The 24,095-nt window shown below is 38.2% G+C and overlaps 3 protein-coding genes across 7 annotated transcripts; 1 reads left to right on the forward strand and 2 right to left on the reverse strand.

The window, feature by feature from the left end:
• Positions 1–4,708: 4,708 nt before the first annotated feature.
• On the reverse strand, positions 4,709–13,685 carry LOC137943980 (zinc finger CCCH domain-containing protein 6). Of its 4 annotated transcripts, none has more exons than XM_068789442.1 (5): positions 13,284–13,685; positions 6,996–7,187; positions 6,693–6,817; positions 5,235–6,103; positions 4,709–4,894 (listed from the first exon to the last, which is right to left on the reverse strand). In XM_068789442.1, exons 1-5 carry the CDS (start codon positions 13,341–13,343, stop codon positions 4,860–4,862), a joined length of 1,281 nt encoding a protein of 426 aa, XP_068645543.1. In that variant the 5' UTR covers positions 13,344–13,685; the 3' UTR covers positions 4,709–4,859. The 4 variants fall into 4 exon arrangements, with proteins under 4 accessions (XP_068645543.1, XP_068645542.1, XP_068645541.1 ...); XM_068789441.1 differs by having other exon boundaries at positions 4,709–5,816; positions 5,895–6,103; positions 13,284–13,682; XM_068789440.1 differs by having other exon boundaries at positions 4,709–6,103; positions 13,284–13,345; positions 13,457–13,681.
• Positions 13,686–18,763: 5,078 nt separating this feature from the next.
• Positions 18,764–21,723, forward strand: LOC137943974 (GDP-mannose 4,6 dehydratase 1-like). Of its 2 annotated transcripts, none has more exons than XM_068789434.1 (2): positions 18,764–18,845; positions 19,116–21,723. In XM_068789434.1, exon 2 carries the CDS (start codon positions 19,118–19,120, stop codon positions 20,279–20,281), a length of 1,164 nt encoding a protein of 387 aa, XP_068645535.1. In that variant the 5' UTR covers positions 18,764–18,845; positions 19,116–19,117; the 3' UTR covers positions 20,282–21,723. The 2 variants fall into 2 exon arrangements, with proteins under 2 accessions (XP_068645535.1, XP_068645534.1); XM_068789433.1 differs by having other exon boundaries at positions 18,769–18,845; positions 19,110–21,723.
• Positions 21,724–21,999: 276 nt separating this feature from the next.
• On the reverse strand, positions 22,000–23,889 carry LOC137944123 (zinc finger protein STOP1 homolog). Its single transcript, XM_068789656.1, has one exon. It carries the CDS (start codon positions 23,654–23,656, stop codon positions 22,232–22,234), a length of 1,425 nt encoding a protein of 474 aa, XP_068645757.1. The 5' UTR covers positions 23,657–23,889; the 3' UTR covers positions 22,000–22,231.
• Between the last annotated feature and the right edge of the window lie 206 nt (positions 23,890–24,095).

The raw sequence follows: 24,095 nt of genomic DNA on the forward strand, positions 1-24,095 counted from the left end.
GTCCAAAATGATCGCGGTAGACCTCAATGGAGTTTCATACTCTTCACACGCTCCTATATGGTTTTGTTCATCCGCTCAACAACACCTTTCTACCTTGGTTGTCTAAGCAATCTTCTGATTCTATGTTTGTCATAGTAGGATTGGAATTCCCTTCCACAGTACTCATCAAGAGAGCTTTCCATTTGATAAACAAAGAAAACACTTTAGATCTATATTTACAAAAATAAACTCATAACTTGCGTGGAACATCATCAATAAAAGTAACAAAAGTAACAAAATAATATGCACTTCCTAAAAAAGGAACTTCAACGAGTCCGCAAACATCAGTATGAACCAATTCAAGGCATTCAATTTTTTTGGTTGGGGCCATCTTTGAAAATGTCACATTTTTCTCTTTTCCAATGAATCACACTTCACATAACTCTAGATTGACACTCTTCAAGCCCGATACCTTCCCCTTTGTCTGTAACTATTTCATACCCTTCTCTAATATATGACCAAGGCATCTATTCCACATCTGTGTGCCTACTCAATTTGATGTCACTGAGATAGAGCTTCTACTGCAACAAACCAATAACCAGCTCTTGGTAGTTCAATCTTTTAAATTTTTTTCAATTGCCATGTTAGCAACAAACCAATAACTAGCTCCTGGTAGTTCAATCTTTTTTCTGTAAGCTAGTGACGATAGGTACATAATCGTGTAGAGAGGTCCGCAACGTGGTAAGTTCACGACTCTGAGGAAGGCTCTTAGGAAGGGTAGAAAATGAGGGAAGGTCAACACTGTGAGGAAGGCTCGACAACAGCAAAAGAGCAAGGGAAATCGGTGATAGACTGCCAGTTAGACGGCCAAAAGCACCACTGGTATGATGTTGTTCACTTCAACTCGGATACAGGAAGTAGAAAAAACAGCAAGAGAAAACGACCAATAAAATCAAAAAACGAATTCCAACAACTATAAAAAAGAAGTAACAATATGATAAAAGAAAATTGATGGGTTTTTAGAATCCTGAAAACCATACTATGAGTCCTGAAAATCAATACTCTAATACCATGTTGATTTTCAAAACTCCATGGATTGAGCTCATGAAAAAAAAGAGAAAGACGCCCATTGGGAAAAAAACAGGAGGAAGGAGAAGTTATGGACTTGTGTCTTAACCCTCCCCCTTAAGCTTAATTTATAGGTTGATAAAATTATAATATTATAATTATACCCTTAGAACTTAAACTATTTACATCAATGTCATCATTGTGTGGGTCTATGGACCTTCTCCTTCGTCTATGGGCCATGAGCCCATCTTCCACATCTCTTGGATGTGTGAGCCTTCCTTGGTCTTATGGGTTTGAGCCCATATTCTAACACACTTGGATGTGTGGGTCTTCCTTGGTTGTGTATGCTTGGGCCCATCTTCCAACATTTAACAAAAATGAAAGTGCAAAATCCAATGAGTGGGAGCTTAAAGAGACCGTCATTGCTTCTTGAAATACTTCCTAAGAGGAGAGGGATTAAAGGTGACTTTTTGAGGCATTTTCTTTTCCTCTGCCTCATTACTTTTGACATCTCATGATAGGGATGATGTTAATTGCTTGTCCACAGGAGGCTCCTAGTGTAGTGCTTGATCTTGGCCTCTACATGTTGCCCCTCTGCATCTTCCTCCTCTTCATATTGCACATTTGCATCTTGCTCCTCTACTTGTTGTCCTTTTGTGCCTTCCTCCGCTTCTTGCGACCCTATTACATCTTGCTCCTCTTCTTCATCTAACCAATCTTCTTCTTGCTGCTCTGATACCATGTTGCACATCTTCATGTTGCTCAACATCTTGATCAAGTATCGATGATTCACGAGGCATTATGATCTACTAAGGCTAATGAGTTTGAGGATGTACACGAGGGATGAAGAATTCTGACTAATAAAAAACTTAATAGTAAACGAGAGATGTACAAGATGGGACCTATTCATTATGACCCCATCGTAGGAGCTTTTGGTTATAGGGAATAGTTCCCATCTTGTAGAAATAGATGCACATGGGTTGGATTCAGGGTGAAGTTCTCACCTTGTCCATATCCTTATCCATTTTCCACCTTCATCCCCTCAAAACAACCTCTTTTAAGAAAAGCCAAATTTATTTAGCTTAACTTGATCACCCATCTGAGAAGATTATGAGGTCTAATAGAACCAAGACATTTTTAAGGAAATTTATTTTTTAAAAAAATTAGAGGGGGAAGGGTGACCCACCCCTCTCCCGCGCCTCTTTGTTATAGAGAGATTGGGACATTAGGGGCTCCAGATGAAGTTTAAGACAATGGCTTCCTCAATTTCTCCAATGATAGTTCGGCAAGAGAAAGGATAATCCAATCACTCAACTTATCTTGCATTGGTTCTCCATCTTTAATATTGGTGTCAGCTTTATAGGGAGATTAAGGGGTCTCATTGTTGTGAAGTTGAAACACGAAAGAGAAGTTTGACACTTGTGTATACAATTATTAGAGAGACCCTATCACAATATTACAGTTGCATGATAACAAATGAAAAATACTCAATGAACATAAAGAGGAACCATGACTCTTGTAAACTCATGTTAGTACATCTAGTGCAATGTTGATGTCTTTTTATGAAACCAATGCATTGTTGGTCCAACTCGGGGTGGCACCAAGCCAAACCGTTCGAGCTCGGCTTAGTTCAGTTTTTACTTTAGTTCAGCTCGAGCTCAAACTTGAAATAAGGCTTGTTAAGTATAACAAGCCAAACTCGAGATTTTTTAAGCTCGGCTTATTAGCTCATGAGTTGACTCGTTAGCATAGATTTTTTTTATGAAAATACCTTTTACTCTAATTACTCTCGTCAATTCCTCTTTAGTTGTTAATAGTTGCTCTTATTTACCTCAACCTCAAAGACGATCGATCGTTCAGCCTTTTTGGGTCCCTCAAACATTTATTGTTGTTGTTTGCCAATGGAATACATACTATTGATAGAGGTGTTTACTTTTTATTTTAGGTCTATTAAGCTGGGTATTATAGATTAGTATTTTTCATTGCAAAGTCTTAGACTCCCATGTGATACCTTGACGTTCAATGGTACCAAGGTCATCACAATATTATTTATTTATTTATTTATTTTTCAAATTTTAAATATAGGTTGGAGCTCAGATCTGGCTCAAGCTCGACCACAAACTTAGTTAAAATTTTTAGGTTCGACCTCGATTCCAATTTTAGGTTCAAAGTTGAGCTTAAGTCCGAAGTATTCAGATCAAACCAAACTCGAACATATATACAAGTTCAAGGTTCTCGACTCGATGCCACCCTTATTGGTCCCTCCCGTTACCCACCAACTAGGTTATATAGCTCACTAATCAAAGAACATAGCATTGCCAACAAAAGAGGGGGAAACCCCCTTCCTCTCCTTAACATCAAGCCCTGAATAGGTTGAGTCTCATTTTTTTTTTCTTTTCCCACATTAAATCGGTCTTAGTTGTATGCTATGTTGAATATCCCATAAGCACACTAAGATTGATGAGGTTTAGTGTTCGTGACGTTTGGTGTATTAAACATAAAAAGTTAAATTGTTATATTTAATAGTAAGGAATAAACATTAGTTTAAACCCTAAGGGTGTATAAGCAATTGTATTGTATTAATTAATATTCCATAATAGCTTTCCTTTGTTTTATATCAAGAGAGACTAGCCTTTGCTCCAAATACTTGATGATTGCCATATTACGAAGGTTGACTCCAAAGGTGTTTAGAATGGGTTTGGATTTGGAATCCAATTCGTAGTTTCCATAGTATATTAGGATTTGTTAAGGAAAACACTAAAAAAATATTTGTAGTAGAAATACGTTTTTAGGAACCATTAGTGCCTCTTATTTCCTAAAAAACACTTTTCTAATTGAAAATTCTTACTAAGAAAATCATATTACTTTTCAAGTAAGACTCTCCAATCAAGATAGGCGGGAAAACAATATGAATTTTTTTTAATAAATATTTAATAATTGATGCAACACAAGGAGTTTTTTCATGGCAATTTTATATTTAACATTAAATTTTACTAAAATATTGTCAAATAAGTAAGGTAATATATGAGATTGATTATTAATTTTCCTAAAAAATGCACTAAGAGGTCCTAATAGATTTTATTGAAAATTTTCAAAAAATTTCTATATAATTTCCTAGTAAGGCACCTATAAGATTTTATCTAGCTTTTCTGTGATATAAATTTCCAACCAGGGTCACTAACAAGGCCTTTAATGTAAGCTTTAAAAGTATTTTCCAAGGAATTCTAAAACCCTGCATTTTCAATTTAACTTCACAAATTTATTGTCGTTAGTAAAGTCCTAAAGCGGGTCCCCTTGATTAAAAAAAACACCCTCTTTTTGTTATTTAAGTTAACTATCTTTCAGATTAAAGGACTTATTATTTATGGACTGTTATTTTTAATGATAATTTCAAGTTTATAAAAAAGGAAAAAATATTTTAATGCATTGTTAAAATTTAAATTTTTTATAAGAATTGAATTACTTACTATTATCAATAAGATTCAGTCATATGTTATTGATAGTTAAATCAATTTCAACTATTCCTTTTTTACATCACTAACAACAGATTCCTAATGTTTAGAAATGTGAACAAGAATTTTAAATAATCACAATTAACTTTAACATTCTATAATCCAAAATCACTTATTTCAGAATCTTATAAACCATACATGAAAAATCCAAACACACTAACTTTGACTCAGAGGGAATGAAATCTAATTTGTAAAACAAGAATGAACCAACCATTTCATGCAAATGGACCATTTATATTAACTTTTTTACTATTTGGACAAGATATTAAACTATAATCCAACAAGTTAATTTTTCATATTTTAAACTCCTATAGCTCCTCCCGGGGAACGCCATCCTGAAAACAAAATCATGAGAGATGGGATGAAAACAACAGATAATTTGTACCAAATAAATGAAGATATATATATATATATAGGGCCATTCTATTTGAAACACCATTGGCAGATAATCGCACCCTCAATAACCACACAAACCCATCTCCACAGCTTTTTTTTTTTTTTTCTTTTAACTCCTTCCAGTAATTTCTCCCTCCAATTTCATTCTTTTTGCACTTTGCACCTCGGGTATACTAGCCACACGCTGCTGAAAAGATGCGTCATGCTGGTATGCACAATTAACTCCATGCCTACATCCCTTGGGTGTATTAAAATATATGCATGGCTTCTGTATTTTACCTCTTGAATCTCTTGCTTTCGGGTTCTGTTGTTGAATAGTTTCCATGCTCAAACCTAAGTTATGGTAACTAAGTCGTTTGCCAAACTGAGCTTCTCGCTTCTCTTCACCATGCTGCTGAATCAAGCTCTTATAATAATTAATGTCCTTCACCACTGGGCTAGTGGTCATGGTGCTTGTTGAAGCAAGGGGAGGGCGCATTGTTAAAGCAGGTGCAACTGTATTTGTCAATGGGTGGAAGTGTCCCGACACTGCCGGTTGAGTAAATGTACTGGTTGCCAAAGGTGTGGCTGTCGAGGTTGAACTAGATTCTGGCCGGTTGATATGAACAGGCTGTGACGACACTGGCATGGTAACTGAAGCAGTCACTGGGTTTGAGACAGGGTTTGTAGTCATTTGTATACTTGGAGCAGGGGTTCCGTAATCTTTGACCAAATGATCTATAAGCTGTGGGTTACTAAGAATTTTGATGAGCAAGTCACGGTCAATTAAGCTTCCTGCCTCATTGGTTCTCATTATGGCTGTAAAGGCAGCAGTGGCAGCTGCTACTACATCCGGTTCTGCAGCTGCTACTACATCCAGTTCTGCAGCAGAGGAAATTTTAACAGTGGATTTGTCAGTATTGGGTGGACTAGAGATCACATGAGACTTTTCAGGCATACCACTCCTCGTGTCCCTTGGAGGATGCAAGTTTCTCCTGTCAGGAAAACTCTTGGAAAAGCTTTGCATTTCTGAGGTTTCAAATAGGCCGATAGATGGGCTCGGATCTGACTGATCTACTGAATCATCATCTTCAACAGGAGTTATTGGAACAAGTTGCGTGCCAACATCACCATGTTGGTAACTGAGAGCATCTGGTGAGACAGAAGGGCTGCATGAAGATCAAAGAAATTTAGTGATAATATTAACAACAATAATGATAATCACAATAATTCAGTGATCGATCACCCTAAATCTCATATGTCCAATTCACAATAGCAGAGAAAAACAACTCAAAAGAATGATAGAATACAAGAAAAGAGAGAAAAAACAACAATTAAAATTGCAGCTATAAGATTTAAAATACCAAAATTGAATGTGAAACAAAAGGAACCGCTCCAACTTATCTATTTAAATGGACATGCCACTTTGGTCATTTATCAGACAATAAGATTTGCAGCACACGTTGAAGTTGAATGAGAAGTGCGGGGGAAGGGATTTCCTTTCCCCTTTTGTGCAGATGTTACCTTTGGGCTTGTTGAATGAATGTGCCCTTCTTGAAAAAGAATAAGAAAAAGAGAAATGAGAAGACAGACTGCAGTCCGTTTGGAACTACATTCCACTTGCTCATCTGTGAGATATATGAGAGCGTTTCAAAAAAGTGATATATACATCCATGAGGATAAATGCATTCATCATCTACAACAATTCCAATGGGAAACAAGTAAAGATAGGAAAAGATAAACTGATTTTTCACATACTTGGGAGGAATGGCAGATGGCCGTGGATAAACTGCTTCCAAAACTCTCACTTCTCGCTGGGTTTGTGCCTCAACTTCTTTACTTTCCTCTCCAGCAACCACTTGCCAAGAAGGACTCAGTAGCAACTACAGATAAAATAGACAAAATAAAAAATTGTTTTCTTAAAAAAAATGTAAAGAAATTTAAGGCAGACTTGCCGAATAAAACATGACTCTCACAGGAAAACTTCAACATTCTGAAGCACCGTAGTTGCAGCTTTTCTCAATTTAGTAGGAAGGCAAAATTTAAAAAAAAAAAAATTACCATAGGCGGACAGCACCACTTGATTATGGGGATCCTGGGGGTGGACTGTTGTGGAGCTTCAAAACCAGGAGGGAGATGGTCATCCGTTCCTGCTCCCATGGAATGCAACATCCATGATGTCTTTGCCTGGAGGTGATCTTGAGAACCCGATCCCGACAGTGAAGGTGCATCCTCTGACAAAAACAATCTAACCTGTAAAAGAAATAAATATGCATTTAGCTGTAACATTTCAGCAGTCAGTAATATGACAATTTTGTGAATTATTGTTCCAGTAACACTAAACAAATCAATCAACTTGAACTAGGAGAAAAGGAGCCCAAAAGAAGAAAGAAAGACTTCTCTAGTATTCAACCAAATGCATATATAGCAATAACTCTCATTGTTTCTTTCCTGTTTTCAGACAATGGGTAGATGCTCTAGATTAAAAACAAGTATGAGATAAGACCCCTTGAGGACAATATAGTAAGAAGAACAAAAATATCAGAGAAAACACAACAAAGGCATAAGCACTAATGCAAGACTTCGTTATGGCTAGCTGATAGAAGTCTCCAACTGCATTGCTGGGAGACCTCTGGAACTACCATCAAGCAGGGCCCAAATTCGATCCAGAACTACCATCAATGTCTAACTGTACCAACCTTAAGATGGACAGGGGCTCTAACAAAAGAAATCAGGTATGCATCTGTCAATAATCAGATTGCTGAACCAGGTCGGGGAGGGGCATCCTGATATCATAATGGAGAGCTAAATACTGAGCCACACCACAAAAGTGATCATCTCATTCTACCAAACATCTTCTCATACAGCAACTTCAGCAAATCAGCATTACACTTTAAGCATTTCTTGAATGCTTTTTAGTGCACCATGCCTATAGACATTATTATAGCCCACTTTCCTATGGTATTGAATTACAATCAAAAGGATATTGAAAAGAGCATTCAGCATGCAAACAAAAGGATCAATAAATAATCAATTGTCTCCTCAGCTTCTCAGCAACTCATCCAAATACCAGAGAGACCCAATTATCTGAGAGAAGAAACAGATGCTTACTCAATTTCAGTTTCGAAGATTTTCTAGAACCATATTGGGAACATGCATGCAGATACTTTGTTCAGATGAAAAAATGTGACAACACCAGACAAGAATGTAAAAGTTTAAAGTTTAATTCCACTATCTAAAACTCAATGGAAATATAAACTGAGACAGGAAGAATTTCCAAATAGAGCTCCTCTTCAACTTGTCTGTTCAATGGATACCTCAGGTAACATTATGGAAAATTTACTTTCTATTATGTTCCGAAATTAATCTCTAGGTGAAGGTTGAAGGTCAAAGCTCAGAATTACATAAAACTGTGCACAACCCGTACATAGTCAAAAATATTTCCTGGGAATTGCTTCCATCCACAAAACCTCAATATCTAGAGGCCTGAAGGGCCAGTTGAACAATCACCTTTAACAACTACACAATTTCAAATAGTGTGCTTGTCAATGTACCCTAAATAGTAATGAAACAGTAATAATACCTCTCTCAGGTTGTGATACCTTCAGATCCATCCATGGAGAATCAACATGAAGGAGATATTGAAACAGTCAGATCATGACAAATTGACTTTAACTGGTAACATTGGTAAAGGTGGTTCTTGTTAGAACTTTGAACTATGAGCTTTTATCGAAATCCCGTCAGGTCTCACAGTAGCAGAATCAGGTGCAGAAATGAGACAAAGTAATGCTTTTCAATTTCCAGGCAGGTGCCTTTGACAATTAACTCAACCTCAAAATTAAGAAGCACCACTTGTGTCTCACTTTTGCACCTGACCCTACAACAATAAGACCTGAAGAAGTCCAAGAACAAACTTTGGATATGGTACAAAGTTCCAACAAGAACTATCTTTACAAGTGTGAACGATTAAAGAGATGGTTCAAGTTCCAACAAGTACCAATTCAAGTGTAACCAATTAAAGTCAATTCGTCAAGGCCTAACTTTACAGCGGATATATGCAATGAGCTGACAATGAAGGTCTATGAAACTCATGCACGACTAGGATTGGAAGCCAGTGATTTACCTGAATATAACCAGTGTGAATCAAAATTGAAAGCCACCTATTCTAAAGGAATCAAAGGGGTATTATATGGAGTTTATAGCTTACACTTTGTTTTGTGTTATTTTGCACTCGAATAAGATATAACAATACAGATCTCTTATCCTCCATGGCATGGTTATTAGTTGAAGCAAAGCAGAATGAAGTTGTAACACATGCACTTGCAGTCCATTTAGCCGTCATCAGGAAACCATGTGATTCCTCTTTAGACAATACAAGACTGCTCCCTACTTGAGTGCATGCCTAATTGCTCTTTATAGAGGTATAAGGTCTATGAAACTCATGCATGACTAGCATTGGAAGCCGGAGATTTGCCTTAATATAACCAGTGTGAATAAAAATTGAAAGCCACCTATTCTGAAGGAATCAAAGGGGTATTATATGGAGTTTATAGCTTACAGTTTGTTTTGTGTTATTTTGCAATCCAATAAGAGATAACAATACAGATCTTTTATCCCTCATGGTATGCCTATCAATTGAAGCAACACAGAATGAAGTTGTAAAGCATGCACTTGCGGTGCGTTCATCCGTCACCAGGAAACCATGTGATTCCTCTTCAAACAATCTACTTTCTACTAGAAAACATTTTCAGTAAAAATAATGTAAACTAAATAAACCTAGAACTATAACTTCTATAACTTCTAACACTTCGAAACTAATATTTGAGAGTTGCATTAACAAACAAGAAACCAAGATAAGAGTTACTTGACAAGATCCGAATCAGATAGATCTCTTTATGTAATTTCATCAATTGCTAGGGGGCCAATGGTAATATTTTTTATTAATTAAATAAGTATTAGGGGTTAGGAGAATAAAGGGAGGTTATTGCCCCGTACTTGAATCAAAGAAAGAAGCTTAAGAGCAAGTTGCCCAAGTTTAACTCTTGAAAAATCTCCATTTAAATGAAAGAGGACAATGGGAAGAGGCAACTAGACCAATCCTTGTTTTGTTCATGTTTTATGTTTTTCACTAGCATGAGAATCCACAACCATCCAGCTTCTCTCTTTTTCCTCCCAGTTCAAGCCCGATTACTCTTTATTCCCACCCTACTCAATCACTTAGGACAAGTGCTATCATTGGTATCAAAACAGGTTCAACTCACGATTAAGGGAACCGTGTGTGGTTGCATAAGAGTCAATCCAGTAGAAGCTTTCTTTCGAGATAGCCCTGGTTGTCTCCTCCATTTTTTTATTCCATCATATTTTCTTGGCACTTGAAACTTGCAGCCAACTTAAAATGAATGGGTACAATATAGATCAATGGGATGATTCAAAGGATGAATAACTTCACCACACAAGCCAAAAAGGAACAAGCACCTAAAAGTACAGGAGTGTGCCCAACATCCAACTTTAGTCAAGTTTTATTATTCACCCAAGAAGTGATTTGTGTTTGAGCTACCCTTGAAAAGTGAGTAGTCCCTTTGTTGTATCTTTAAGTTGGGCTATTTTTCCACCTTTGATATTGAGCGGAGTGTGTTTTAGATTATAACCGTTTTGATCGGTGTATGGAGTTTTGTTGTACGACTACGAGTGATTTTTCTTCTCTCACCATTATGTTATGCAAGCTGAGTCTTTAGTTAAATAACAAAGAGATCTCTAGCTTGAGAGGGAGAAATATAAGAAGTACAAACAGAGGTAACCAACATTAAAGAATTTCACTAGAATATCCAAGTAAAGGGGAGACAAGATGAGAACAAGCAAGATGTGAACAAGAACAAGAGAGTCAAAGGAAGGTAATCAAAAAAAAAAAAAATTCAAACACACAAATTTCTTGACCAAGATTATTTTCAAGTGAAATTATGAACACCAACTTGAGGGGAGTGTTAAAAGACACCCACGTGTGTAGGGGAGGAATAGCTAGTAAATAAGAAAAATTTTCATAGAGATAGCATAGAATTGTAATTATGCAAACTGGTGTATGTCCACTTATATATTTTTCATTATGAAGCATGTAACCCTAAGGGCATTGTAGTAATTGTAAACACATTCAAACAATTATAAATATAACTTCAAAGCATGTGGTAGGGTATTCAAACCACTTCCTCTTGGTTCAAATTTGTCGATACACCTCTCTCTCTTTTCCTCTACCTTCTCTCCCAAGAGTTAGAATTTCTATATTTTCTCCTTCCCTTGAGATCTCTTGCGTTTATGTCTTGGCCCTAAAAATCAACTCTTCTTGAAGCCACGTATACATAGGAAAGAACAACATTTCTTCTTTTTCCTCCACAACCAAAAGGTTTCAATTTCTCAAGCTAATGTGTTGCTAGCTCTAGAAATTCAGTAAAGATACAAACCAAGGCAACAACATGTCTTGCTACAAAGATATCAACGGACAGGTTTCAACAACAATGCCAGAAACTAGAAGACAACTATGCCCCTATCACTCCACACCATATTTTCCTGTTTTATTTATCTTATTTTCCTGCTTCTGAAAGTAGTTATCAGACTAATGATACACTCAAAACACTCGTTTTTGTGGCCTCCCTTTTTTGCATTAACTGAAAACCACAATTTCTGCTTTGTTTATCAGATTTTCCCTTCTGACAGCAGCCTTAAAACCAATGCCCCAAAAACAGCTGCTAATATTTGCCTTTCTGGCCTCATTATTCAAAAAAAAAAATTACACGGTCCATCTGACGTTATGACAGATAAAAATTCAACCCCAATAACCAATTTATAAGCCTGTGGTACCGGAATATGTCTTTGTTATTGTATTCAATGCAAATGTTTACATTCATCTTTATTATGGGAGAAGAGCATCTCCTGCCATTCTTGTCAAAAGCTGAACAAATTGAAATTTTCAGACATGGGAAATGAAGTAATCTTGTACAATTCATGAACAAACAGAAAGACCTTAGATAAGGGTATTGAGCTATTCATAAATCTTGTAATCCATCTGATCCTGCAAGTAGGTGCAGCACACTCTTTGTTTTGATTAACTTTTTTTTTTTGTTCTGTAGCTTCTTTCTTATACATCTAAGTACATTTTTTGGCTGTACTGGGTCGTCCAAGACATGGGGCAGGCTTCCAACAGCTAGCCCATGCTGGTCTTTGTGGTATATTGTAGATGGTTAGATGGTTCATCATTTTTAGACCTTAGGTATCAAAGAACTAAGTCATAGTATTATAATGCCAGAAACTATAATACTTTAATAAACTTTGAAGGATCTTACTTCCATGGTACTAATTTGACCAAACATATTTTTCTAAAAGTAATTTATTCAGCAGTATAAGTAATTTCTTAACTTGAGCAGACAATAGCAACATCTAGGTTAAACATTTCCTCTTTCTGTTATACATTTTTTTGAATAATTTAGTTTTAAAAACAAATTTCCATCCCTTGGTCGTTTCAAAACATCAATTTCGAATTATTACCAACAGAAATTTATAATTAACTATACACAAAAAAGGAACTATAGACAGCTTTTAATTTTGATCTTTCACAGTTCAGATGAAATGATTAATGGTTAAAGCATAATTCTTGCATCCAATTAGTTTCAGGTGACTCCATTGTGTTTGAGTGGTCTATTTCCGGATTTACCCATTACATAGTCCTCTATGAAACTGTTCAGAGTTCTTGCAATTATAGTTTGAGACCATCTGTCACAGCTCTTCTATCAGAATCTTTTACAACATGATGTTCAAGTAGAAACTTGTTTCCAAATTGGAACTGATTAGGATATAATCTGAGCTGATGAACAATGCGTTCCCTCAGATAAAGTCAATGTGGTGTTCACGCCTCTTGATTCCAAAATTATAATGATTTGAACTTCTTTTGTATGGATATACATCTTTAGATATCATGCATACAAAAACTAGAACCCAATGAACGGATTCTGAAGGATAATAGCATATCTGTGAGATTCGAGAAAGTGCAGGAAATCGATATGTGAAGAAGTAATTTAGTTATCAATGAACAGCGATTCTTTTTTTCCAAAAATCGGCATCGACGAAAACAAAATAATTGAAAATATAGCAAATAAAAAAATAAGAATTGCGAGAGAGGAAAAGGAAAAGGAAAAACAAACTGTATCTATAAAAATATATATATCTTCCCGCTTCTTGCACTGAAGAATAGATTTGAAACGGTAGAGGCTCGTTGACGAAAAGATGGGAATGCACAAGTTAGAAGAAAAAAAAAAAGGAAAAGAAAACCAGGCACTTCATAACGAACAAAAGATTTTATTCTACCTGACATAAGTTTACATCTGGTGGCCAAGAAACCCTTTTCGACTTCTGCGATCTCGCCATCTCTAGAGTTGTGTGTTTGGATCGTCCCAAAATGGGGAAAAAACAGAAAGCGTTGAAAAATATCAACGATCGTTCTTGATTAAAAACTCTAATAGATTCGAATGACTGGTTACCAGGGCAAGATAGGGAATGGAGAAGAGAAATCCAGCGAGAAACTGAAAACCCTAGGGCTTGAGCAGTCTCCCTTTCGACGTTTCCCTTTCGACTCGAGTTCCTCAAAAATTTCCCCTCGCTGTAGCCGCGATTCTCTGTGATGACCGCTCCGCTAAATTGAATTATGAACAGATAGTCTTTTTATGGGTGCTTCACAGAAGAATTCCGGGGGGCCCTTTGGACTAAAACTTCCGGACCGACCGTGCGGCTCATATCTGTTAGCAACACAACAGCTGGTTGGAAGGAGGCGTGCATGCGGGGCGGGTTAAACGACGAATCCGTTGGGCCTTTCTTGGTTTTTGGGCTTGAGCTCATCGTCCTCTCACGGATGTCCGGGTCTTTCTTGGTTGTATAGGTTTGAACCTAACACTTGGATGTGTGGGACTTCATTAGTCTTATGAACTTGGGCCCCTCTTCTAACACTCTCCCTTAAGTTAGGGTTGAAAGAATATTATAAACGCCCAACTTAGCAATCTACCATATATTCTAACACTCTCCCTCAAGGCGGTAGTCTTTTTGTTTTTGCTCAATGGCATAATAATAGTGAGAGAAAAAATCAGTCCTAGCCATATGACAAAGTTTCATACTCTAGTCAAATAGTCATAGTAAAAAATACTCTCCACTCAATTTCAATGGTGGAAATAACCTAACTGTGGGGCACAAAGTTTACCCACTTGGGCATTGCTTAGAAATGATAATAAGAGGGAAATAAGAAATCACCGAAAGATAAATATTGGGTTCACCATGTACTTTTTTCTTCATCAAAATAACCTATGCTGACGACAATAATAAGTTGACCTAGTAATAAGCGAGCAACGCCGAGTCATGAGAGGAATTAGTAGAGAGTAAGTGGGCTGAGTCTGGTTGACCCAGATCCGAGTTGACCTAAAACGCGTTGACTCTGTCTGAGTTGTGACCCCAGTTTAACTCGGTAGACCAACAAACATTTAACCCGAGAGAGTACTTGATTTAACCTGGGCGAAACTGAAACACTCACGTCCGAGTAGACTCGGCAGAGTGCGGTCCGAATGTAAGCAGAATAGGCGCTGAATTAAAATCAAGCAACCTAACTAGGCGGATTTTAATTCAGAAATATTGTAATCGTCTTCCCCGACGTTGGCTTCCGAACAAACGCAGGACAACAAAAAATCAGAGGTACAACGTCCGAAACAGAGATCCCAAAGAAGCTGCGGCGAAGAAACAACAAAGGGATTTTTCCGATATAGATCAATCCAGCAGTCGTCTTCGTCCTCCCGAAGAGTCAACCAGAGTCGATACAACCACGAGACTTTTCCAAAAAAGGAAACAACAGTAAGAGATCCGGATTAAGCAAAATATTAGTTTCCGAAAAACAATAACCAGTAGCAACGATCCGACAGAGAATCTTTTCGAAATAAGATCCAACACCGGAATGTAATGCTGGCAAAGAGACGATCAGATACCAAGGATATTCAACAACTGGCCAAGATAATTTCGGCAAGGTGACACCCAGAAATAAAGTTGGCGCAATATAGCAGAGGATTGAGCCAGCGAAGGAGACGAGCGAAAATCGGAGTTATTCTCGGCATCGCTCTCGCCATCACTGTTGTCATGGCCGGCGCGCTTCTCCTCTCCAATTTCAGCAGGCCTGCTGACAGATCCTTTATCTGTGGCCTTGATGTTGGGATTCTCCGGGCGACCGACACAGCGCCTATTCAACTGCAGGCAATCCTCCATTATGCCACCTCCAAGGTTGTCCCGCAACAGAGTCAAAGAAAATTACAATCTGTTTTTTTTTTCCTCTCCGCTGATCATCTGGTCAAATACATTCAATGTCAAAGGATGCTTCATCGTCCATGTATGGTAGGCTCCCTCTTCTCTACTGGTGTCAATCGCATGGGGGCCCTGATCAATTGGGGTCTGTATTTCCGATGTCTGAAGTTCCTCCATGGATGTTTCACAAGCTTCGAGGCCTCGTTGGCTGCAACCAAGTCCTTGTATTCCTCTTCGACGTCTTGGGTGTCACAGATCTTTACAAGCATCTCTCTGGCCTTAATGGCGTTGCCACCGTCAATGAGGGAGTTTGGGATGAAAGAAGATAGAATTGAAGCAACCAAAGTTTTAATAAAGAGGTGGCAATTACCAAAGTGTCCAAACTCTCCCCTTAAACTTAATTTATAGATGAATAAACTACAATATTATAATTATACCCCTGAAACTTAAACTAATTACATCGATGTCATCTTTATACTCATTATTTACCATCATGACACCACTATGTGAGCCTTCCTCAGTTGTATGGGCTTGAACTCATCTTCTAACACACTTGGATAAGTGAGCCTTCTTTGGTTGTGTAAGATTAAACCTATCTTCCAACATGTGAGACAAGAGGGGAAGAGGATCAAGGTTCCCACCTTCCATAAATCTTTTTTTTTTTTATAATTTTTGGTTTAAAATATCGAATTATTTTAATATTTACTTACAATTTAATCCCTAAACTTTGTTGAATCTGTAATCAGATTTAAATTTTGGCCATGAAGTTTAGGGGAACTATTTAGGTGATTGATTTCATTTTACTCATCGATAGAGGTTACATCAATGAGCCTTGTCAAATCTCACCATTGTGATCCCCCTGCTCGAAAGAAAAGAGAATTTTAAACCCAACCATTCAAAAAAATCCAACAACTAAAAAATGTATTAAAAATAATAAAATAAAATTTTAATATCTCATTATTTGTTTACATAAAACATTTTTAAAGTAAGTAGATCCAAAGTTTATATAATAATAAAAATTCAAAAATTTATAACAATAATAAATGGAAGAGAAAAGATTATTTTATATATAATAGACTATATATGATTATTGATTAAATCTTTAAAATCACAAAATATTTAGATAAAAGATACTTGATGCATAAAAGAACAAGATGTATAAATGTCCTAGTCCTCACATATTTGAGAAAAATTAAATTAATACTAGTTGATTAATTAAATATATTAAATATAATAATTAAACAAATGCTTACTTTATAATATTAAAAGTGTAATCCAATTGTAATTTTTTAATATCTAAATATGAAATAGTTTACATAGAAAGAATATTTTATTATATAAAGTTAGTTTATTAACTCTTACGATAGTTGTACTTAAAGTTTTTATTAATAAACTAAGATAGATTTTAACATGAGAAAAAAATATAATTAAATTAATTAATTTATTAGTTAAAGATATAAAATAATATAATATATCACAAAGTTAGTCTAATTACTAATAATTAAGTTAATAATATCAAAATAATATTAATTTATCAACTAAATATATAAAAAGTACAATAATTTCACAAATACTTACTTTTATAATATCAAAATAGTTAATAAAATTATTATTATTTTAAAAGTGTGTAAATTCTCACTCTTAAACTATTCATTATCCAACGTGCTGCGTAAACAACGTAATGTAGACTCCCTCTTTGTACTTCTTTGCATATCCATGTCATCCTCAAAATCATCACCATATTGTCAAGTACCAAATTGCTAGAAACTGCAATAGATGCCACTGAAGGGAAAAAAAAGAATGAAAGATTATAATCGATCCAGAGGCAGAGCTGAAAGCCCAGTAGTTCAAATTTCCATCATTGCTGCAAAACCATTTTCTGGAGTTTTTGAGTTTTGTTTAGCAGGGGTGGCATCGAATCAAGTTGAGCTTGAACGTGACTATGTCCGAGCCAGGTTTGATTTAAATAATTCGAACTCGAGCTCAAGTCAAACCTAAAATTGTAATCAAGCTCGAACCCAATAATTTTAATCGAGTTCTAGTTCAAGCTCGATCTTCCACCTATATTTAAAACTTTACATAAAATATATGTCAAATAAATTATATATAAAATTATCTACAGTTTGCATAAAATTATTCATAAAAACTGCATAATTATACATAAACTTTATTCAAAAAAATAATTCATCTATCAAAAAGGAGTAGTTTTGTATTGCCTCTTTCTCTCTCTAACAATTATTGACATTCAAAATTCCCAGGTCCATTATTCAACTAAGGAGAAAAAAGAGATTATTCATTTGGGTTTAATAAGGTACTCACGTAAGAGAAGCATATTATGTAACAAATAAAAAAACACAAATATGTATATTTTTTCTTAGGAGATTCGGTAAGAATATGAAATAGTAATATTTACCTGATCAAGTTGGTCAATATTTGACGAATCCTTAGAGCATCACCAACAACCTAAGACTGAAAGTTGAATAACAATCAACGTCTATAAAATTAAATAGTTAACTTATGCGGACCATAATTTAGAAGAGAAAAAATAGGTTTGGCATCAAAATATTTTCTGAATGAGGTGCTAGACATCTATTAGACTATGCTATTATTGCTACTTAAACCCTTGTATGGGTTTCTCTACGCTCCTCTCTTGCCAAAACGCAGGAGACACCACCAGACCAGGGAGAGGTGTCGGCCCGACTCAGAGCATTAGACAAAATAGCCCGAGTATAGAAAGTTTCCGCGGATAATAGTCTTTTGGTGCCCCCCATTATTAGATTCCAAAGGTAAATCCGGGAGTTCGGGAAGAATCTATTACATAGCTTGGTCCACTGAACGTTGCTTCTTTCGTTTTTAGGTGCAAACCCTCCCTACTGAATGTACAACCGAGATCAACCAAACACGACAACGCAAACACACCCAAAAAAAAAAAAAAAAGTATGTGCTGAAGGGGTAGAAGAAATTATATTCCCTTCTTTCTAATCTCGTGAGTTGCAACTTGCAACGGCCTATCGGTACCAAAAGAATCACATTGTTTTTCAAGGCAATTCTCTCAGCCTCTCTACATTAGAGGTTAGTTGCAACTCCCACGATTAGTTGGTACCGATAGGCCGCCCCTATCGGAAAAATATGAAGGGGTAGAAGAGATTGTATTTTAAACAGCCCAACTCTGCCTCAATCTCCGCCCCTCTTGCCGAACGCCGCCCGTTTCCCTCTTCCCCCTGATTCCCAAGATGGAGAACAAGACGAAGAGTTTGATAAATGATAACTTAATATCGAACTCAAGTCGAAGGGTCGAAGTCGAAGATGACTCCCGCTCCCAGCTCCGGCCTCTCGGGCCACTTATAAGTTAACAAACCGGTTCGCGAGTTTTTGAACCGAACTATAGTTCAATCGACTCTTTAAGTTAACGAACTGAGTCAGCGAGTTTTCGAACCGAACTATGATTCGGTCGAGCTCGGTCCTGTTGGGTTATATGCCACCCCTAATAACACCCCAATCGCCGTCGGTGCTCGGGTGGCACTAATTGAGGGCCTAAGGCTGTTGAGCAGAAAAAACCGACGCGGGGTACGAGATCGAGCAATCCGAATGGGGGAGGTGAGATGAAACTTGGAAGTCATCCTTAATTTTCTCTGTATGAATACATCAATCTATAAAACAAAAAGAGAGTAAAAGAAGGGACGGAGAAATTTCAAATCAAATAAGTAGTTTCACTTCGATCACATTTCTTGCGCAACTGATGGCAGTTTGTAAACCAGTCTTAAACGCGCATTCTCCCTGACTTGTCTTCCCGGCCTTAATTTCTTTCTACAGTATTCATCTTCTGGATCTGAGGCTTTATTTCCTCTTTGGTTGATTGAGGTGAAGGAATGGCCTCGTCGGAGACTAACCTTCACGCAGACGAGGAGCATTCTAGATCTGGGTCGGCCCCGGCAAATGGATCTCCCACAACCGCGACAGCTGCAGTCCCGACCTGCCTGACTCCCAAGCGCAAGATTGCCCTCATCACCGGCATCACCGGCCAGGACGGTTCCTACTTGACGGAGTTCCTAATAGGCAAAGGCTACGAGGTGCACGGCCTGATCCGGCGGTCCTCCAACTTTAACACGCAGCGACTTGACCACATCTATGTTGATCCCCACAATGCCCTCAAGGCGCTCATGAAGCTCCACTATGCCGACCTCACTGACGCCTCTTCCCTCCGCCGCTGGATCGATTCCATCCTCCCCGACGAGGTCTATAACCTCGCCGCTCAGTCTCACGTTGCAGTCTCCTTCGAGATCCCTGATTTTACTGCCGATGTTGTCGCAACCGGTGCCCTCCGCCTCCTCGAGGCCGTCCGTTCACACATCGCCGCCACTGGCAGATCCCACATTCGCTACTACCAGGCTGGATCCTCTGAGATGTTCGGTTCCACCCCTCCACCGCAGTCGGAGACCTCGCCCTTCCACCCCCGCTCGCCCTACGCAGCGGCCAAGTGCGCCGCCCACTGGTACACTGTCAATTATCGGGAGGCATACAATCTCTTCGCGTGCAATGGCATTCTGTTCAACCACGAAAGCCCGAGGAGAGGCGAGAATTTCGTCACCCGGAAGATTACCCGCGCCGTGGGGCGGGTCAAAGTGGGGCTGCAGAGTAAGCTTTTTCTGGGGAATTTGAACGCATCGAGGGATTGGGGATTTGCTGGAGATTATGTGGAGGCTATGTGGCTGATGTTGCAGCAGGAGAAGCCGGACGACTATGTGGTGGCGACAGAGGAGTCTCATTCCGTGCAGGAGTTTCTAGAGGTGGCATTTGGGTATGTGGGATTGAATTGGCGTGATCACGTTGTGATTGACAAGAGATATTTTAGGCCAGCGGAGGTGGATAATTTAAAAGGGGATTCAACCAAGGCGAGGAAGGTTCTGAAGTGGAAGCCAAAGGTGGGTTTCGAGGAGCTGGTGAAAATGATGGTGGATCAGGATATAGAGCGGGCGAAGAGAGAGAAGGTGCTTGTTGATGCAGGGTACATAGATGCACAGCAGCAGCCATAAGATGTTTCGAAGAGATAGTAACAGAATATTCGTCCAAAGTGTTCTTTTATACGTCTTAATTTTATCCTTGGTACTGCATTTTCCTTTCATTCTTTTTGTTTTCTCATCTCCCTATATTTTGGGTTGGATCGAGTAATATTGTGTCTGAAAGATTTAGGTCCATTTCTAGTTATTGAATTAATATAGTTCATTCCTCCAAGTTGCTGCAGGAAAATTCTCTTGTTTTTTGTTCTGGTCAAAAGGAAAATAGTCTTGTTCATTCTGAGTTTGATTTCATTTCTTTAAAGCCTGTCACAAATATTTCATTTCATCTTGAACAAGTTAGATTTCATTTCATTTGATTTTCTCGTGTAGTCACAGATTCTTGTGTTCCTTTTTGTCTTGATTTTCCACCAACTCATTTTGGCATTTTGCACCGGTGACATGTAAGGTATTTGGCAAAAAACTAGGCTTCCAAGAGTTTATCAGCAGACCCATTGTAAGTCTACAGCATTAAGATCACAAACCTTCCAAACTGGTATTTGTTCTTCCACACTGTAAAAGGAGGACTTGGATGAGTTTATTCTAAATTTCAACATATCCACCTTCGCACCCTGCAAGTGAAGTCTGCCTGCATATCTGGCTGGTGAAGATGCCAGGTTTGAAGTTGGTGTTGTATTTTCACTTTCATGTTATTAGATTTGTAGGAAGATTTATATTTTGGGCTCTAAACATATAAGTCATACATGTCTTTACGCATTTGGAACTAGAAGTGCTCGTCATTTTGCTCAATTTTTTGGAAGTTCTATGTACTGTGATTTATTCAGTCGAAGATACACAGGTACTGTGGGAAAGGCTTTAAGATAGATGCGGAGCTCCTTATGGACACAACCCTTTGAAGGAAAATAATTGGAACTCTACAAGTTGGTGTCATTAGTGTATTGATATTGCATTTGCCTTATTTTCAGTACTTTTTTCCGGATAAAAATCTCAATTTGCTTGAATGGTGGTTACAAAATACAAACACTAATGGGACCCCAAAAGACCCATCTGTTAATACTCCATGACTAAATTATGGTATTAGGATGGAGCTTGCCAGATTCTGCTTCAAATTGATATGATACCATTTCTGTTCAGAGCATTCCAAAGTTACCACACTGGAGCAATATTTCTCTTTGACATATTTGGTGGCAAATGCAGATTAGACCTGAAGAAAACTTTCCAATGTAGTTGTTCTTCTTTAAACCTTTTTGACACTTTAGCTCTCTCAAGTTGGAATTCCATAATTTGTTGTAGTGTGAGCTTAAACAATGTGAATGCTTTACCAGAACTTGAGGTACTCTTCTCTTTATATTGTATCTGAGGTGGATGTTAGAACCTTCAGAGCTGTGGTTCTGTTCATGATGTCGATTTGATTCGAGTCAAATGCTTTATAGCAATAAATTATCGAGCATCTGAAACTGCCTGAGCATATTTAGTTGAACTGTGTTGAAGGACCAAAATCAAGATCTCCAGAACAGGGACAGCTATCAGTCGGGGAAAATTCTGATCCGATGAAAAATTGCATAGCAGAAACCCCAATTTCCCTACTTTGTCTCCAAGTGCAGGACAGGCATTTTGTTAAATTTGAAGAAACAGGGAATTCTCTTTGATTCTACTAATATCAACTGATTAATATAATTGGGTAAAAAGGTTAAAATTCCCTGACTTGTTGCATGAATTTTAAATTTGATGTTGCTTTTTTGGTGTCAATGACCCAAGTAAAACTAAGAGCTTTGAGGAGATTAAGAAATCTACAACTCCTTACTTACACACCACTAATTACAAATTAAGAAATCTCCTAGTTTGGGGAGATTCAACTAAATTACATAATTCAATCACTCACTAGTACATTAAACTATATTAGATTTCCTTATTATTTGAAATCTTACAATACACATAAAAAGTAACTTGAACACTTCTGCTCCTAGATCACATTCCTTCAGGTGACATATTCCCTGCATTTGGATCATCGAAATCACATTCACAAGACAGTAGACTGTGCAAAGAAATTTGGCTTTCCAAGAATGCACCAGGTGATCGAGGACATGCTCCCATGGTTTCCATGACAACTGACTGAAGATCACTATGATTTTCTTCAGTCGAGCACTGGACATTTGTAACTCTGTCACCCAGCAAATCTGGTATGGAGAATTCTGATCCACCACTGCCACCGGTCTTCTTCCTTTCAGCCAGGCTACAATCATCTGTGACTCTGCTGCATCTTCTAACCTCGCTAGCATGAACGACAGGAGTGTGACCTTGAAACAGAGCTATATGCCCAAAGAGCTTGTCCTTCCTGGAGAAGGTGGTGCCGCAAGAACATTGCCACTTCTCTTCTCCACAGTGCTTTTCATGGGTCTTCAAGTCCGCCAGTACAGAAAACCTCTTACTGTTGCACCTACTGCAAGTGAAGCTTTTGTCGCAGTGACTTCGTTTGTAATGATTTCTCACACACAAAATAGTCTTCAATGGCTGAAAGTTTTTATGCTTCCTGTTCCTCCTGCACCCTGCGAACGGGCAAGAATACCTGAAATGGAGAAGATCCCCCTTCGAGCTCTTGTTGGGGTTCGCCAAAGCGTCGGGAGTTTTATAAATATCCCCGTGGCCGCGCATATGCATACGAAGATTTGCGTCCCGCTTAAACCCCTTTCCGCATATCGTACAGAAATGGGCATGTGGAGCAAGAATTTCCTCCTTTTCCAGCTCCAGAACTTGATAGAAGTTCTCCCCATGTTTCTCTGTTTTGCCGGTATCCTCGTCTTTCGTCGGCCGGGTTTCAGCTACCGTGTTCTTCTTCAAAAGCGAACTTGCTGTGACGGTGACGCCACCTATAATTACTGCATCACCGGACCGAAGAGGTCTGGGCGACGGTTTGTCAGTCTGTGAAGGGGACAAAATTTCAGAAATTCCAGTTCCCAGCTGCGGTAAGAGGCCACCGGACCCGGTCAACCCACTTTGCCGAGCAGTATCAACGTCCGGGGAGCCGAATACTTGCATCAATTTTCCCGCAGTGGAGATCACTTGAACGATAATTGAAGTGATCTCCGACGCCACCATTTGCTGCCGAGTGATACAACTAGTCTCCGGACTCATGGATCTCACAACTCCTTGAAGATCTCGGACTTTCTGCTCAATGAAAACGAGATTATTGAGGAGGATCCTGGGATCCGAGTCCTGGTAAGGGGGCAGTGGAAGCTTCGGAAACAGCTGATCGAAGGAGAAATTGCAATTCCGATCGAAACCGAACTTCTCAAACTCGGCAGGGAGACCAAGATCTTGGCCCAACTTCGCTAACCTCGAAATCTCATCATCCATCGACTCGGAAAGCGAGGAAAAATCCAAATTCAGCTCCATTAGAGGATTAAATACCGATAGGTTGCAGAAATTGGATGATGAAGGTTGAAAAATTGAAAACCCTACTTAACTGGGAAGAATTTGGGGGATGTTTCCCAAGCAGCATCTGGAGCATCATCGAGGAGGGTTCACTGTTTGAAGACTGGAGCGTCGTTCTCAGAGTCCAAAAAGGTGTCCAGTCAGATATGAAAGGAAGGGCGCGCGGGAGACGACCATTCTCGCTGATGATTTGGCCTGCTTGGCCGTTGCAGCGTTACATTTCACCAATCATATAATACACCATAACGTGGGCTCATCCAATGGTGCAAAACAATGCCATGCCAAACAAATCAATCGGTTATCTCAACCGTTCAATCATCATAAATGATTATCTCAGCCGGACAACATAACTATTTATATTTGATATATAATATACAGTAAATCATGGCTGATCTAATAT

Source organism: Aristolochia californica, unplaced genomic scaffold (genome assembly GCF_029961685.1).
Source record: "Aristolochia californica isolate CCGP_79_NKW_82.1479 unplaced genomic scaffold, dmAriCali1.0.hap1 SCAF_11, whole genome shotgun sequence".
Taxonomy (NCBI): domain Eukaryota; kingdom Viridiplantae; phylum Streptophyta; class Magnoliopsida; order Piperales; family Aristolochiaceae; genus Aristolochia; species Aristolochia californica.